The 18,913-nt window shown below is 41.7% G+C and overlaps 1 protein-coding gene across 1 annotated transcript in view; it reads right to left on the bottom strand.

Moving 5' to 3' along the window:
* Positions 1–18,913, bottom strand: part of gxylt2 (glucoside xylosyltransferase 2) — a 41,057-nt gene that overhangs the window by 6,335 nt on the left and 15,809 nt on the right. The window contains exons 4-6 of the mRNA XM_073072395.1: positions 17,151–17,402; positions 10,108–10,231; positions 494–666 (exon numbers count right to left, since the gene is read on the bottom strand). Of these exons, the coding sequence (XP_072928496.1) occupies positions 494–666; positions 10,108–10,231; positions 17,151–17,402 (549 nt within the window). The remainder of the gene's footprint in view (positions 1–493; positions 667–10,107; positions 10,232–17,150; positions 17,403–18,913) is intronic.

Below are 18,913 nucleotides of genomic sequence, written 5' to 3'. Positions count from 1 at the left end.
AACCCCATACTGACAACACAACATAATTAGACACCTAACTATTCTTGTGTACAGTGCTGACTGCTGAATAATATCCCAAATGCCATGTGCTCTGAATTATAGATTATCTGTAGAATTCAGTGGGGTTACTGTCACATATACAAAAAAATTAAGTCAAAATCAGAGTTGATCGCAATGGTAACCTACTGGAAGCATACTTGGAAAGGAAGGACTATGCAACATGCAAATATCCAATTTCTCTTTGTATGCATGCATTGGAAGGATCAAATGAGGTTTCCTCTAACATTAATTTTGTGCTCTGTTTAGTCTTCCAATGCTAAAGTATAAAGTCTCAAGTGGAGAACAGAGGTTTGGAGAGAAAATTAGTAATACATTCAACACTAAACAGCAATTTAAAACCTGAATCAGAAAATAATCTGTTGAAATACTGATTTAGTATTTATTGAATAAGTACTATTTACTTATTAGTATACCTGGCACTTAAAATACTTACATTGCGTATTGCCTCATACATTATTTTAAAGGCAGGCTGTTTATTATTATGATAAACTCCACGATTTCCATGGAGAATGGAAACCCCTTGGTCTTCTGCTCCCCTACAGTTGCTCCCGTACATACAATGATCTGGTCGATAATTCCACTGACAAGGAAATACGTATAGGTATTCTACATAAGCAGAAGAAACATCATCTTAATATCCTACCAGTTCAGTTACTAATTCTTGTTGCATGCTATTTGAAAACAAAACAATTCAACACTTAAGATTTAAATTTTGAAAAGTCTAAGGAGGTATTGAAAAATAACCATCCTTTTTACATAACATATGGCTGTAAACTCTAAGGTTTATCAACATCATCTTTTAAAAGTTTTTCAGAATCAACAATCAGATTGATTATCACTAACGTACATGTCATCAAGTATGCAGTTTTGCGACAAGTACAGTGCAAAGAGATAAAATTACTATACACTGTTAGATAAATAAACAGGGCAAGCAAAGGAATAACGAAGTGGTGTTCATAAACTGTTCAGAAAGCTGATCGTGGAGAAAAAGCTGCTGTTACAAAATCGTAGTCTGAGTGTTTTCAGGCTCCTGCACCTCCTCTCTGAAGGTAGTAAATGTCCCGGGTGGTGTGGATCCTTAGTGATGGATGCCGCCTTCTCGCGGCAGCTCCTCTTGAGGTTATCCTCGATGATGGGGAGGGTTGTGCCTGTGATGGAGCTGACTGAGTGTACAATCCTCTGCAGCTTCTTGTGATCCTGTACATCGGAGCCTCCAAATCAGGCAGGGATGCAACCGATCAGAATGCTCTCCACCGTGCATCTGTAGAAGTTTGCAAGAGTGTGCTGAAACACCGAATCTCCCCAAATTCCTAACAAAGTAGAGCTGCTCACGTGCCCTCTTTGTGATTGCATCATAGTGTTGTGCTCAGGGTAGATCCTCCAGGATGTAGACACCCAGGAACTTGAAGCTGCTCATCTTTTGCACTGCTGACCCCTCGATGAGGACTGCTGTGTGTTCCCCTGACTTCCCCTTCCTTAAGTCCACAATCAATTCCTTGGTCTCCCTAACCCTGAGTGTGAGGTTATTGTGACACTATTTAAACAGCCTATCCTTCTTACTCCTGTACGCCTATTTGAGCTGCGTCTGTGTTGATTGTCAGCAAGGAGTAGATGTTATTACCGATTTGCACTGATTGTGGTCTCCTAATAAGGATGTCAAGGATCCAATTGCAGAGGGATGTACAAAGGCCAGGTTTTTAAGCTTGTTGAATAACACTGAGAGGATTATGGTATTGAATGCCAACTGTAATAATATTGAGCCAAAATAAGCTTCATTCATAATAAAAAATATTTATAAAAAGAAATTATGCAATGCCTTTTCATTCTTATATTCATGGACAATGCATTAAGTGGTGTTCAATTACATTTCTTAAAACCAATAACACTATTGCCACTCACATAAGCCCCTGGGGTGGGACATGACTACAATAATTGAGAGGATTCCTCATTCAACCTGACCCCTCCCTGTCCTTTTCCACCAAGCACTTGCACTGGCTGCACCAAGATTCAGTTCACCCAACAGCATGTCCTCGAGTAGCCTGGGATCTGCCGGCAGGCCAAAAGGTTTCAGGCAGAGCAAGGTGTCATTCACCAAGCTGATGATCTTCCAGCAGCTTTTGTATGTGCTGTTGGGAACAGCCCATCGATTGGAGAGTCCTCTATTATCCACAATGAACTGTGACACACAGCCCTTGCATCCTTCTCCACACTCTCTTCGCAAACCTACAGCTCAGAAGGAAGTGAGCCACCATCTCATCCCCACTACAATCCCCTCAGGGGCAGTGCACTGGGAGTGATATTCCTGTATGCATTGGGTATACAGGAAGGATCTGACTGGGAGGGCCCCTCTCATTACCAGCCAGTCATCAGTGCCTGTTGGTGAGATTTTACATTCTGCCAGCTGGTCTGGACAGTCTGCTCAGGGATCCACCCCACTGTGTCCATTGAATCCTTCTCCTGCAGTGTCCGCCAGCAGGACGTTCTGTGCTGACCACTTTATGCTCAATGGCATTGGTGTGGAAGGACGTTTCCATGAAGGGCAGGTAGTGCAGCAAGGTTCAGATGACTGGGATATTGCACAGGAATGGGGCCAGAACCATCCTTCACAACACCGGAGGCAAATAGATCCTCAGTCATGGTGGCCCTGCATCCATGCAGCCTGATGCAGCCACACATGAAAGTGATCATCAGGATGAGGGCAACATTGGGTACATTTCTGCCACCATTGTCCAGGGATTTGTGCATTGTTACCCACCTGACTCACTCCATCTTGGATCCCCAGATGAACTGGAAGATGGCTTGAGTAACTTCCAAGATGAAGCAGCACGTACAGCAGCCCCGAGAGCATCTCACATCTGATGACCAGGTTCGTCCCAGTTATCGAGATGGTGCATCCTACCCCAGTTCCACTTTCTGTTTTACCCTCTCAGTGTACTCCAGCCAATTCTGGTTGCGTGCCTCAGCCTCTGAGCTGTAATTGATAAACAGCAGCCTGAGGTATGTATTTCTGTTGTCCAGGTGCACCAAAGCAGAGTGGGAAGCCATTGAGATTCCATCCGTATAGACCTGGTGCAGTGGTAGACAAATTGCAATGGGTCCAGGTCCTTACTCCTTTTCCCAGGCAGGAGATAATTCCAGCCTTAACCAACCTCTCAAAGCACGTTTCACAGTAGATGTGAGTGCTACCAGCTGATAGTCATATATGTTCCTCTCAGGCACACAAGATTGCTTCCCTTTTGAAGTAGGTGGGAACCTCTGACTGCAGCAGTGAGAGTTTGAAGATGTTGAACATTCCTGCCAGTTGAACAGTAGTTTTTCAGCACCCACCCAGATATACCATTGGGTTCTAATGCCTTGCAAGAGTCCACACTCTTGAAGGATGCATCAGCCTCTGAGACACAAATAATAGGGTCACCAGATGCAGTGGGGATTCACACAAGTGTAGTACATGGAACATAGAAATCTAAAGCACATTACAAGTCCTTTGGTCCACAATGTTGTGCCAACCATGTAACCTACTCTAGAAACTGCCCAAGTAATTTCCCTACTGCATAGCCCTCTGAAACGTCTCTTAAAAGACTGTATTGTATCCACCTGTACCAGCATTACAGTGCATTCCGTGCATCCATCATTCTCTGTATGAAAAACATACCTCTGACATCCCCTTGTACCCAATTCCAAGCACCTTAAAACTCTGCCCCTTTTGTTAGCCATTTCAGCCCTGAGGGAATAGCCTCTGGCTATCAACATGATCAATGCCTCTCAATATCTTATACACCTCTATCAAGTCACCTCTCGTCCACCAGTAGTGTTACTCACCCTGTCAAAGCTTGCCTAAATGGCATTCATCAATGCGTGAAGCATCGTCATCACATGTGGTGAGGTTTTGTCTTATAGGAAGTGATGGCACGTAAATCCTTCCCCAGCTGTTGTGAATTCAATCGTGTCTCTAACGTAACACAGGATTGCATTTCTGCTCCCATGAAGGCCTTCCTTAGGTTCTACCTAAAACTTCTTGTTGGATTTTCGATCATTAGTCTTGAGTGCTGCAGATCTAGCCTCAGCAGACTGAACATCCTGGTTTATCGGGGCTTTGAGTTTGGCTAAGCTCAGTATATTCGCTAAGGGACACACTCATTCATGCAGGTCATGATGAAGTCTATGACGACTATGTCATATTAGTGCAGACCTGAAGATGAATCCCTGAATGTGATCCAGTCAACTGATATATAATTTTTTTTTAATGATGTATGACTTATCTTTAAATTTTTGATTACAGAGTGGTATACCTTTATGTGATATGCTATAACATTTTGATCAATTTTATTACAATATGTGAATGTACACAAGTTATGTTGAGATGTATCTATGTGTTGCACTCTGTAAATCTTTTTTTTTCTTCTGAATAAAAATATTGTTAAAAAAAAACTGATTCAAAGTTTTCCTGTAAGCGCACCTCCACTTCCCTTGACCGGACCTTTACTATTCTTGCCATGGATACTTCAGTGCTCGGTCTCTGCCTGTAGGCTGGGAGTAGAAGTACAGCCAAGTGATTGAGCTTGCCAAAATGGAGACATGGTATGGCACGACATGTGTGCTTGATTATGCTGTAACAGTTGTCAAGTGCGTTGGCCTCTCTGACTTCACAGGTGACATGATTGTTGTAGTTAGTCAGAGACTTCTTCAAGATTGCCTGGTTGAAGTTCTCCTGCAATGATCGGGAAGGCATTAGGGTGCGCTCTCTTGTGTCTGTTGATCATGGTACTCAGCTCCTCCAGTGTCAGCTTGATGTTTGCCGGGGGTGGAATGTACACTACAATTAGCATGATGGGAAAAAAGCTTCCTCATCAGATTGAGCAGATGATACGATGTCCCTCTAGTACTGCACTATTTGCAGGCGGCCTTGGGACTCAATAGGGAGCAGCTTCCCCCCCCCCCCCCCCCCCAAGAGGATTACCAGGGGTAATGTAAAATCATGACAGGCATAGATAAAGTGAATGGTTATAGACTTTTTCTGGGGGGGGGGAGGGTCTAAAACATAGAAACATAGAAAATAGGTGCAGGAGTAGGCCATTCGGCCCTTCAAGCCTGCTCCGCCATTCAGTATGATCATGGCTGATCATCCAACTCAGAACCCTGTACCTGCTTTCTCTCCATACCCCCTGATCCCTTTAGACACAAGGGCCATATCTAACTTCCTCTTAAATATAGCCAATGAACCGGCCTCAACTGTTTCCTGTGGCAGAGAGTTCCACAGATTCACTACTCTCTGTGTGAAGAAGTTTTTCCTCATCTCGGTCCTAAAAGGCTTCCCCTTTATCCTTAAACTGTGACCCCTCATTCTGGACTTCCCCAACATCAGAAACAATCTTCCTGCATCTAGCCTGTCCAATCCCTTTAGAATTTTATACGTTTCAATAAGATCCCCCCACAATCTTCTAAATTCCAGTGAGTATAAGCCTAGTCGATCCAGTCTTTCTTCATATGAAAGTCCTGCCATCCCAGCAATCAATCTGGTGAACCTTCTCTGTACTCCCTCTATGGCAAGAATGTCTTTCTTCAGATTAGGGGACCAAAACTGCACACAGTATTCTAGGTGTGGTCTCACCAAGGCCTTGTACAACTGCAGTAGAACGTCCCTGCTCCTGTACTCAAATCCTTTTGCTATGAATGCCAACATACCATTTGCCTTTTTCACCGCCTGCTGTACCTGCATGCCCACCTTCAATGACTGGTGTACAATGACACCCAGGTCTCATTGCACCTCCCCTTTTTCCTAATCAGCCACCGTTCAGATAATAATCTGTTTTCCTGTTCTTGCAACCAAAGTGGATAACCTCACATTTATCCACATTAAATTACATCTGCCATGAATTTGCCAACTCACCTAACCTATCCAAGTCACCCTGCATCCTCCTGGCATCCTCCTCACAGCTAACACCGCCGCCCAGCTTCGTGTCATCCGCAAACTTGGACATGCTGCATTTAATTCCCTCCTCTAAATCATTAATATATATTGTAAACAACTGGGGTCCCAGCACTGAGCCTTGCGGTACCTCACTAGTCACTGCCTGTCATTCTGAAAAGGTCCCGTTTACTCCCACTCTTTGCTTCCTGTCTGCCAACCAATCCACATCAATACCATACCCTCAATACCGTGTGCTTTAAGTTTGCACACTAATCTCCTGTGTGGGACCTTGTCAAAAGCCTTTTGAAAATCTAAATATACCACATCCACTGGCTCTCCCCATCCACTCTACTAGTTACATCTTCAAAAAATTCTATAAGATTCGTCAGACATGATTTTCCTTTCACAAATCCATGCTGACTTTGTCCGATGATTTCACCTCTTTCCAAATGTGCTGTTATCACATCTTTGATAACCAACTCTAGCATTTTCCCCACCACCGATGTCAGACTAACCGGTCTATAATTCCCCGGTTTTACTCTCCCTCCTTTTTTAAAAAGTGGGGTTACATTAGCCACCCTCCAATCCTCAGGAACTAATCCAGAATCTAAGGAGTTTACTGGAGGGCATGGACTTAAGTTCAAGGGGGAGAAGTTTAAAGGGAACATGAGAGACAATTTTTTTTACATAGAGGATGAGGGTATGTGGAACTAGATGCCAGTAAAGAATAGTAGACAAGGATACGTTGTGAAATTCGTTTTGTGAGGTAGTGTACGTAGATTTGTCGGCCAGAAAGAACTACAGTCTACAAATTAGTGGATTTGGGTGAATCAAGGGCAGGAGAAGGCAGCAAACCTATTGTCTTTGTCTCTTTGTGAGTTCTGAACTGATTCTTGCTCTGGGATCATCTAATCAGGGCAACTGAATGTGGACACAAGGAGCTGCAGATAGTGACCCACTAAACCTGAGGCCATCCTCAAATGAGTAGCTATTCGTTTTGTAAGGTGCCAGACCAACCAAAGAAGCAAGCTGTAATCTCATTAGACAGTGTTGGGGTCACCCAGTTTAACTGATCAGGAGCAGTCAGAGTTGAAAGACACAAATACACAAGGCTGGGGGACAGGAACCATAAAACAGTGTTGGCTGTAGCCCTGGAGTACAGCCAGTAAAAAGGTGATCCAGGTAGGTCAGGTGACCTTGAGCCAGTGGGTTGGAGATCCATCAGTTCAACTCATGAGGAACACTATAAAGAGTCAGGAGCTCCAAATACGCAACAGCGATAACACAGCAGGAGACCAACTATCGTGGATGAGAGGTACTCCATGGACACATGGAGGTTCGAAATGGGACTACAAGGAACATGTGGCCAGCAACAGAAACTCCTTTTAAACTTTCTGTTAAATATACTTTCTGTTCTTTGACTGTTCATGGAAGGTCAGGGAAACTTAGCAGGTGTGCACACAGGTATTTTGTTGTGTTCGTTCACGTTAAGGTAATAAAGGTACATGTCAGTAATTACAGATTCTCTCTGTGCCTCCCTGATCGTTTTTACAAGGATTGAATCTTGTAACAGATTCATTGTCCATTCAGAAATCTGATGGCGGAGGGAAAGAAGTTGTTCCTCAAACATTGAATGTATGTCTTCAGGCTCCAGTACCTCCTCCTTGATAGTAACAATAAGAAAAGGATATGTCCAGGATGATGGGGGTCCTTAATAATGGATGCCATCATTTTGAATCATCGACTTCTGAAGATGTCCTCGATGCTGGGGAGGCTAGCGTCCATGATGGAGCTGGCTGAGTTTGCAACATTCTGCAGCTTTTTCCAATCCTGTGCAGTGGCCCCTCCATACCAGATGCCGATACAACCAGTTAGAATGCTCTCCATGATCTAGCTGTAGAAATTTGCTAGAGTCCATGGCAACACACCAAATCTCCTTAACCTTCTAATAGCCACTGTCATGCCTTCTTTGAATTGCATCAATATGTTTGGCTCAGCATAGATCTTCAGAGATATTGACATCCAGAAACTTGAAACTGCTCACACATTTCACTGCTGATCCCTTGAGAAGACAGATGTGTGTTCCCTCGACTTCCCTTTCCCGAAGTCCACAATCAACTCCATGGTCTTAATGATGTTACATGCAAGGTGCTTGTTGCGACACCACTCAACTAGCTGATCTATCTCGCCTCCGTAGTTGTGTCATCAGCAAATTTATAGATGCCTTTTGAGCTGTGCCTAGGGTGTACAGAGCATAGAGCAGTGGGCTCGGCATTATTACTTGGGCTGCGCCGGTGTTTACTGTCAGCAAGGAGATGTTAGTTCCAAACCCCATTAATTGGTCTCCCATTGAAGAAGTGCAGAGGGAGGTACAGAGGCCCAGGTTTTGGCTCTTATTGGTTAGTACTGAGGGTGCCTAGTGTAGGTATTGCTATTGTTCAGGTGATCCAAGGCCGAGTGGAGATCAGTGAGATTGCATGCACTGTAAATCTATTGTGGCGATACTAAAATTGCAGTGAGTCCACGTCCTTGCTTAGGCCGGAGTTGATTCGCACCATACTCAACATCTTGAAACAATTCATCACAGTAGATATGAGTGCAACTGGACAAAAGTCATTGAGGCAGCTCATCCTGTTCTTCTCGGGCACTGGTATGATTGTCGTCTTTTTGAAGCAGGTGGGAACTACTGACAGCAGCAGTGAGACACTGAAGGTGTCCTTGAACACCCCCGACTCTTGGTTGGCACAACTTTTCAGAGTCCTACCAGGTAGACCATTGGTGACTGTCAACTTGTGAGGGTTCACCCTCTTGAAAGATATTCTGACGTTGACCTCCTAGACAGAGATCACAGGGTCACCAGATGCTGCAGGAATTGACAAAAGTGTAATTTATTTCTCGCTTTCAAAGTGTGCATAAAAGGTGTTGAGCTCCTCTGGTAGAGAAGCATCACAGCCATTAGGTTTCAGAACATTAGAAGCATGTTAGGTTTCAGCTTATAGGAAGTAACGGCCTGCAAACTCTGCCAGAGCTGACTTGTATCCAATTCCATCTCTTAACTTCAATCAACATTCTTTTTCACCCTTAAAATAGCCTCCATAGGTTGTACCCGGACTTCCTGTATAGTTCCTGATTACCAGTGTTAAATGCCACAGATCTAGCTTCAGCAGACTATGAATCTCCAAGGCTTTTGGCTTACGTCTGATATGTTCTTGAAGGCGCAAACTCATCCACGCAAGTCTTGATGAAGTTGGTGACAACTCTGGTGTATTCATTCAGATTCAAAGAGGAGTCCTTGATTTTTGTCCAGCCCACCAATTCAAAGCATTCCTGTAAGTGCTCCTCCACCTCCCTTGACCATACCTTTGTGCACCTCACCACTGCTGCTGCAGTCCTCAGTCTCTGCATGTACACTGGAAGTAGAAGTACACCCAGGTGATCTTACTTCTCAAAGTGCAGTCGTGGGATGGAACTGTTAAGCGTTCCTGGTGGTTGTGTAACAGTAGTCAAGTGTGTTGACCCTCTGGTTCCACAGGCGATTTTTTGGTGGTAGGTGGTCAGATACTTCTTCAAGCTGGCCTGGGAAACATGGAACAATTACAAGCAAGTTGGACTAGCTCATATTGGTGTCTTTATCAACATGGAAAGGTTGAGCTGAAGGGCCCGTTTTGGTGCTGTGTAACTGTGATTCAAAAATTCAATTACTTATGATGCATGGAAGATTTTTTTTTGAAAAACATACTGTTGCTTTCCATCAGAATTACAAAGTACAGAAAGATAACTTTGTGAATATGACCATTTAACCAGCAGATATTTTTCATACCTTGCTTCTGAATTAGAAAATTAGCTGAGTACATTCTTTAGTTAGTTCCAGCATTGATTTGACTTGCTGCCCTTTGACCCTTCACATGACATACTTACTACACTCGTGTAAACAAGAACTTGGTGCTCAAGTTACATGGACACCAACATTATGCCACTCCCTTTTAACTTCCTTTAGACAGTATTTTGAATCATCTCAAACACCATAAAACGATTAAGTGAAATTGTTATGTACAATCATTTTGGGAATTCAATATTAATAAAGCAAGTTGATAAACAGTTACTGCATTTAAAAAAGAAACTTAATTGTTTTCACCTACCTGGATTATAATGAAATATTATATTTAATAAATCCTGGTCTCCCCATGTGATAGCATTTTTATATTTATGGTATAAAGGATACAGTAATTCTTCCCATCTCAAGCCAGTAGGAATCATACTATTCTATAGGAAGAGAAGGCAAGAAACATAATATATTACTCTTTGGTCAGTAAATGATACCTTACTTACTCAGCAGTCCTGGCATTCAGAGCTGTACCTCTGAAGGAACCATTCATTTAGAACACAGAACAGTACAGCAGAGTACAGGCCCTTGGCTCTCAATGTTGTGCCGACCTTTTAACCTACTCTAGTAGTACCTAACACTTCCCTCCCCTATAGCCTTCCACTTTTCTTTCATCTATGTGCTTATTTAAGAGCATCCTTAATGCCCCCAATATATCTGCTTCTAACATAATTGCTGCCAGCACGTTCCATGCATCTATCACTCTCCATAGAAAAAAAACTACCTTTGATATCCCCCCTATACTTTTCTCCAATCAGCTTAAAAAGATGCTGCCTCTTTTTAGCCATTGTCACCCTGGGAAAAGCTCCCTGGCTGTCCACTCTATGTCTCTTATCATCTTGTACACCTCTATCAAGACACCTCTCAACCTCCTTCAAAGAGAAAACCCCAGTTCACTCAACCTCTCCTCATAAGACATGCTCTCTAATCAATACAGCATCTTGGTAAATCTCCACTACACCCTCTCTAAAACTTCTACATCCTTATTATAAGGGGACCAGAACTGAATACAATACTCCAGATGTTGTCTAACTAGAGATTTTTGAGCTATACCATTGCCTCGCAGTCACCCAACTGATATAGGCCAACACTCCATATGCCTTCTTAAAGAACAGGCCCCATTTTTTAAACCTGGCACTCAACTCCACAAGTAACTCTTCCTGCAATCTCAATCTCCACAGAAGGCTACAGGATAATGATGAAATAGTCTCACTCAGTCATGCATGCTTTTAGGCAAAATGCCAAAAAGGTATAAACTGGGATAGCTCAGGAGCTTTTGTGCGCTCACGGTTGGAAATTGCCAGATGGACTGATTAATCACTGAATTTGTGTCAATCGTGCCACATGTGGCACAGTTTGTTTAAATTCAACAAGTACATATTTTGTTAAAAACAATGTGGTTACCCCCTGAGCATCCACTTAGGATACAGAGTATACATTGAAAGACAGGAAGCAAGCATTTTCAACTGACTTATACCAAAGTCTAGAGCAGTGGTTCCTAAACATTTTTTGATTACCACCCCCTTGGTTCCCAGACGGCATCCCCAGTGCCCCCTTCCTTTTCCAGCAATAAAGAATTTTGATTTACAAAGCACAGTGAAAGAAAATGGGAACTGCAAATCCAAAACAGTGACAAATAAGTTATAAAAATTATTCAAATCTATTTAAAGCTACATATAAAATCATTTATTTATTTAATTACAATGAAAGCAATTTTCATCAATAATTTTGGAACATACATTAGTAGTTCAACTATTCACTACTTCTTTGCTTTTTCATCTTTCAGTGAGAAGGGTGGGCTTGGTGCAGTGATATCAGCTTCTCAACATCAGGCTGAATGTCACTCTGGAGTCTCATATCTCTACAGTCAGTAACTTGCAGTCTGCTTTCATTGCTTTGAAAGAAGTTGCGTGACTGCACTGAAAATGCCCTCCATTAAATATGATGTACTCTTGTATTTTGGATAATAATAATAATAATAATAAAAAGATTGGAAAGAAAATATGATGTTGGAAAGGCAATAAAGAACATCCTAACCTTTTTTCATAGAAGCATTCAGAGATTTCTTTCTGCAACCAAAAGTCATGATATGGATACTTTGAACCTTGGCTGCTCAAAAGTCATTTTGTAGTGAGATTAATTCTTCCTTTTTCCTTCCTGTTAATTCCACATTACATGTTTTCAGGAATGGAATTATTACCCAATCTGAAATTTGGATCGAGAGAAGATACAGAAATTTCTGCAACATATTTTGATGCAGCTCACCCAAATGGGCACTTAAAGATCATTATCTGGTATTATTTCTTTCTCTTCCAACTCAGAGCGACTCAGAAGATGGAAAAGGATGCAACAGCCAATGTTGCACTTAAATAGGGCTAACTTGGACAGAAATGTGGAGATGACTGACTTGGCTTTGATAAGTTTCACATCATTTCCTTGCAATTGAAGACTGATTTCAGTAAACTTTGTGAATAATTCTGATAATTAAACAATGTCGTGCCTACAATTTTTTAATTAATTATTGAATGAAGCATTACTGTCTTCTAAAAATTTTATCACAGTTTCATAAAGCGCATAAAAGTGTTTCAGGTAGTTCCCTTTTGAGAGAGATCTGACTTCTGTGTGCAACCGCAAGTGGTCATCATTCTCGATAGAAAGCTCTCAAAATAGTCGAGAATTAGAGCACGGGAATTGATCGCTGTGATGATAGTATTTAATGATTTCTGCAGCTGGTCACTTTGGGTTTTTGTGCGACAAGGGTTGTCTGTGGATTACACAGTGAATGATAAATCTATTAGGTACAGCTTTTTTCAAGAAAGTATTAACTCCACAGTGATCCCCCATCTGTTGCACAAGGAAGAATGTTGATGAATGAAATGAACTTTTCATTGAAAACTGGCTCAACAACCTGAAATATTGTTCCCCCTTTGAAATCTGTATCTAGTCCCCTTGCAAATAGCAATGCTTGAACCATGCTTTTATCTTTTATGAAGTGAACATAACTAAGAAACAAAGATTTGTTGCCTGACAAAGACGACTCATCCAAATGCACAACAAATTCTGTTGTCCTAAGTACCGTAGATTCCGGACTACAGAGCGCACCTGATTAAAAGCCGCAGGCTCTAATTTTAGAAATAAAATCAATTTTTTAATTGTAAAGGCCGCACCGGATTTTAGGCCGCACCGCTACTTTTAAATATACATACGTATCGGTAACACAAATTACGTTGCATATACTTTTTTACTGAACAGCACGAACAACATTCCAATATCTCCTAGCGACTGGTAAAAATATATATACTGCAGCCTACCAGGAAAAGTTATTGATCGACTTTAACTTAAAAGCAGCGTTTTCGCTCGGGTCTGACGCGCTTGCGTAACGCGATCGGGTCTAATCGGGTCTGACGCGCTTGCGTAACGCGATCGGGTCTAATCGGGTCTGATGCGCTCGGGTCTGACGCGCTTGCGTAACGCGATCGGGTCTAATCGGGTCTGACGCGCTTGCGTAACGCGATCGGGTCTAATCGGGTCTGACGCGCTCGGGTCTTGCTTTTCTTCGAGTATTTTCCATGTTGATGAGGGTGAGTACAAATGACTGATTTACAATAATTTAATTGTGAAAGTGCGCTTGATTTATCGTACAATTTCATTGGACCTCTGTGAACTACTCATCAATTTTATTGGTCTACTGTTACGAGGCAAAATGTTTACGAGGCGGCATGAAAAAAAACCATGTATTAGCCGCTCTGGATTATAGGCCGCAGAGTTCAAAGCTGTTCAAAATGTGGGAAAAAAGTAGCGGCTTATAATCCGGAATCTACGGTATGTTGCACACAGCGTCTTTCACATTCTCAGACACTTCATTTATTCATCTTTGAACGGAGTTGTTGCTAAGTGGAATCGCTATAATTATTTGGTCTGGTGACTCATGCAAAGCCATACTCAGAACCTCTCTTTCTGCTGGCAGAATCAGTTCTTCTCTAATTGCATGGGGCTTTCCAAATTTAGCAATGAGCAATGACATGTTGTAAGAAGCACACAAATCATTACTGTTTTGTTGTGAAATGCTGGCAAACATGTTTTGACATGATCTTTTTGTTTCAGAAAGTTTTCATGAAGTGATTGAAAACAAGCCAGGTTTTTGTTTGCTTTATCAGAGTGTACTCTCTTATAATAGTATAGGAGCCTAGATGGTTTCATTGCCTCATTTGAAAAAGTTCTTCGCAGAAACAGCAGCATTGGCTGGTTGCTTGGTCTGGTATAAATCCATATTTCAAATACTCCACACTCTACCATCTTCACTTCTTTTTCTGTCATTTTCATTATGGATTAACAACCACAGTCAATATCTATTGTTTAAGTCCAAGTTTAAGTGGTGTGATCAGCAAAGGGGAAAGTTATGAAATCACCATACTGCATCTCAGGCAAAACATGACTCTCTGCCTGAAGGTATATAAAGTGGAGCAAAAATATATTGTTTGGGCTGTGGCTGAGAAATGCAGCCAAGACCATTTGAAAGGGCAGATTCTGAATTTTACCCCATTGAACACCATACCTTAATTCACAGGGAATTGCATCACTGCCTGATTTGAGTATGGGAATCGTACTAGCTAACACTGTACTGCAGTAGTGAAAGGCAATATTGGGCAGGCCAGGACCAGAAATAACACAATTTCTCATGATATGCCAAATACTGAAGTGTCACATTACTTTCCAACAACAATAATGTGCTTCAAGCAAAATCTAAGAGAACAGTCGGTTAGCAAGAGATGAGGTGATTATGTGATCGTTGTAGTCAATTATGAGGCAGTAAGAATCAAATGCTTATAATAAGTAATTCATTTCTTAAACTAGGTTTTAAATCACTCAGCTTGACCCCTTGCTACCAAGCACCTCCCACCCTTGCTACCCAGCAATGACCACATTGGTTTCCTTTAGGTGTTCAAATATCCTCTTACTTCAAGGCCGTGTAGGTTATTAGGTTAATTGGCCATTGCAAATTGCCCCTAGTGTGTATATGAATCGTAGAACCTGGAAAGAGCTGATAAGAATATGGGGAGAAACAATGTAAACAAGCAGTTGATGGTCTGTGTGACTCAATGGGCCAAAGGGCCTGTTTCTGTGCTTTTTCACTCTAACATTGTAACAAGTGCTTAGGAGGTTGGGCCTGAACACAGGAAACCACACACCTTCATATATCAACAATGAAATAATATGTGTATGCATATCTCTGCTTGATTTTGATTAATAAGACAAAAATCACAAGTTTCTAATTTCTCCTCTATTATGCTTGTACTCCAGTTTTTCTGTGCTATCTTATGTTTTGCAAACTGACAGCCTATAGTAAGAGAGCAAGCTCCAGAAGCTTGTCCATTTAGGTCCCTGTTACAGATACTCCTTGACAACCAAGAGAAAAAGTCTAAGGCGCTCCAGGCAGTGAAGAAGTTTGTTCATTGATTGCCTGGAGAAGTTAATATCATGTTCATTATTTAATTTATCTGCTGATGCAGTTAAAATTACTTGGTTAGCGTCACAATCATCTGATGTCCAACTTGCTACTTTGCAAGTTGCACAACTATGTACGTGCATAGAACAGCACAGGAAAGGCCCGTCAGCCCATCGTGTCTATGCTGATCATGATACCAATTTAATGTGTCCCCTATTTGTTGCCTATTCACTTGTCTATCTAAATGCTTCTTAAAAGTAGCAGTCATATTTGCTTCTACCACCTCCCGAGGCAGCACATTTTAGGTACCTACCACTCTCTGTAAAAAAGCCACGCTTCTCAAATTTTCTTTGAACGTTCCCCTTCTCATATCAAACTTATCCACTCTCATATTTGATAATTTCCTTTATAGGAAAATGTCTATTGACCTCTTCTCTATCTATGCCTCTCATAATTCTACACATTTCTGTCAGGTCAACCCTCATCTCTGACACACCAGAGAAAACAATCCAACTTCCTCCAGCCTCTCTTTCTGGCTAATACTCTACAATCCTGGCGAACCTACTTGGCACCCTTTCAAAAGCCTCCACATCTTTTCTCTAGTGTGGCAGCCAGAACTGCTAAAGTTTTTTTCAAAAAACAGCAGCAACCTGACCTTTTGACATTCGTACTCAATGTCCTAATTGACGAAGCTAAGCATGCTATATATATTCTTTCCCACCCTATCTGCTGGTGTTACCACTTCCAGGGAGCTATGGACTTGCACCAGAAGATCCCACTGTAATTAATGCTGCTAGGCATCCTGCCATTTATTGTATACTTTCTCTTGCATTTGACCTCAGACTTTTCTGGGTTAAACTCCTTTGAAGCAAGCACTTTCCAAAATGTTTCTGTTCAAAACTTTGGCCTAAAAATTCTCGGGCATCTGAAATGACCCATTAAATGTATACCTCACTGTGGGCTGATGCACATTTCCATTGAGGGTATTCTTTTCCATTGTTTACAGACTGTGTGGTTTCCTTCACCACAGAAAGGGTGTTGCACAGTTATCTCTGCAAAGATCTTTCCTCTATTTGATTAGCTTTTGCAGGGCAATTTGAAGGGAAACAGCTGAATCCTGGCCCAGTTTGTGGAGGGCCTTGGGAACAGCATTACTATTGTAATGAATAGATTTGCTGGGAGCAGCTTGCAAAGAGCCACCAAGCTTCTCAGCTGAGAAGTGGAGTTTTAGGACATCAGTCAAAGGGAGATCAGGACACAGAGGATAGAGCCAAAGCATTGATTGAGAGATGGGCAGTGGAAATGTGACCAGGTGCTGCAGAAAGGGAAGGGGCAAGGTAGTGATCCATGGGGGGGGGTTGCAGGGGAGTGTCTAGAAGATGCACTAGGAATGAGTGTGGGAGATCCAAGGAGGTCTCACAATGAAATTCCAGCAATGGATTCTGTGAGCTGCAGCCCACAACATAACAGGCCTCACATTTTCTGTGAAGACCAATTTCCCTATTTTTCCAACAATGTAAACCATGGATTATTGCCATTGAGTTCCACACCACACATCAGGGCACCCTTTAGCACTGGAATGCAGGGAGGAACTGGAAAGAAAATCACAAACTTTGTAGTCCGTCTTTAAGTTAGTAATCTTGCTTCACACATGGTTTTCTGAAGAAATTCCACTTTAACAAGCACAAAGATATTGTGACAAAATTCATAAGTCCTTCACTGCTAAAATATTGGTCAAAGAACAAAGTGAGTATTGAACTCCTTCTTTATCATCAGAGAATCTTCCAGCAAGCTGAAAAATCCAGCCATGAACTAACTGATGAGACACCTATTATGAATAGTTTTTTGTTCACCTTAAACAGCTGACTTCTCATTCGAGTAAGATTCATCAGCATGACTCCTGAATTGACTCCGGCTGCTCCATAATACGGATGACGTGCAAACCGACTGTACCATCCAATCTTTGGTATTTCATGCTCCAGGGCCATTGCCGCAAGTTGTGTGGAATTGAACAATTTCAGGAACTTCCAGACATCATCAACTGGTCTCAGAAAGAGAACATCAGTGTCAACATACAGCAGAGAGTCAACGTCTTTCAGGATCATCTGATTAGGAAGCAGAGAAATATAAATATTTTTTAAAGAGGCTTATTAAGTACAAATGGCAAGTAAAAAAATTCACTATGTTCTAATTTTATCTATAAGGATATGCTTAATCCCAAATCCCTTAAAATACCATAATTACTGTTACATCTGAATCTAAACGAATCTTCATTTCTATAAATCATCAGGACTACATAAAGAAAGTTACAAAAGTGGAGACAACAAATATGCACATTATTTTCATTTGACTTTAGCATGCATGTTATAAAAACTGCAGGGCATAAAAACTGCAAGTCCTTAGTTCCATTCAGTTTTAAACCATAAGCTGATCATTGTTAAAAATATCTGCTTTCTGTTTATTCAAACTGCATCAACAACTCTATCACAATGTCAGATTTAACACTAACTTAAGAGTCAAATTAATATTCAGATTGTTAAAGTTTAATGAAAGATCATCAACCTGGAATATTTTTCTGTTGCCCTCTCTCCACAAATGCTGCCTCTTCCGCTAAGCCTTACCACCATTTCATTGGTAATTTTTAAGCGCATTTTTTTAAAACGATGGAGGCAAATGATAATCTGGGACTCAAGTGGTGACTGAGAGGACTGCCGGTCCAGGGGATTCTTGTTGAGTGGTTGAATTTGGCTGATCGGGGCTGGGGCTGGGACTCTGTAGATCGTGTGTGGTGTTTGGCAAGGGTTAGGGTCATGTGATTGTGTATGGTATGAAACTGTTACCATAGACATTGCCCATCACATTGGCTCCACCTAGCCGCAGAAGACGGACAAAGTTCTTAATGGATATTTCTCCTCTGTTTTTGCCGCGAGTAAAGACATAAAAACTTTGAGCCTTGGCAATAGTCTGCATTATAGCAGAGGAGATGCTCAAGCAATTATTTCACAGTCAAAGTTACTTCCATCACATTTCTTCCCTATTCTGATGTTTGGTCTGAAAAACAACTATAACCCTTAACCATGCCATAACCGCATGTTTCTATGCACTAAGTTGCTGCCATGTGACTGGCTGATTAGATATTTGCGTTAACGAGAGGTAATCCTAAGAAAGTGGACATTGAGTTTAGATGGAGTGAATGCACTCGGACTTTTCTCTGAACTAGGAAATCAAGAATTAGAGGGCACAGGTTTAAGATGAGAGGGGAAAGTTTTAAGAGGAACTTGAGGGGCAATTTTTTTTAAACAAAGGGTGGCATCTATAAGGTATCGGATGCCAGAGAAAGTAGTTGAGGCGGGCACAATAACAACTATTAGAAGAGAGTTGGACAGGTATTTGGATTGGAAACCTTTAGAAGATGCTGGCCAATGGGACTAGTTTGGATGTGGCATCTTGATTGGCATGGATCAGTTAAACAGATTTAAAGAAACTTCTTGTCAAGTGCTTAACGGTGGTTGAAACCTGCTCAAGGAAGCTCCTTTAATCATATTGCTGTGGAATGAGCAGAGCTATTGAGCAGCATTTCAAAGTGGAGAGAGTGGGCAATTTCAAGTTCCGGTGT

This window comes from Hemitrygon akajei, chromosome 19, assembly GCF_048418815.1.
Source record: "Hemitrygon akajei chromosome 19, sHemAka1.3, whole genome shotgun sequence".
Lineage (NCBI taxonomy): Eukaryota > Metazoa > Chordata > Chondrichthyes > Myliobatiformes > Dasyatidae > Hemitrygon > Hemitrygon akajei.
The sequence above is the reverse complement of the archived record's forward strand: the minus strand, read 5'-3'. Positions and strand labels throughout refer to the sequence as shown.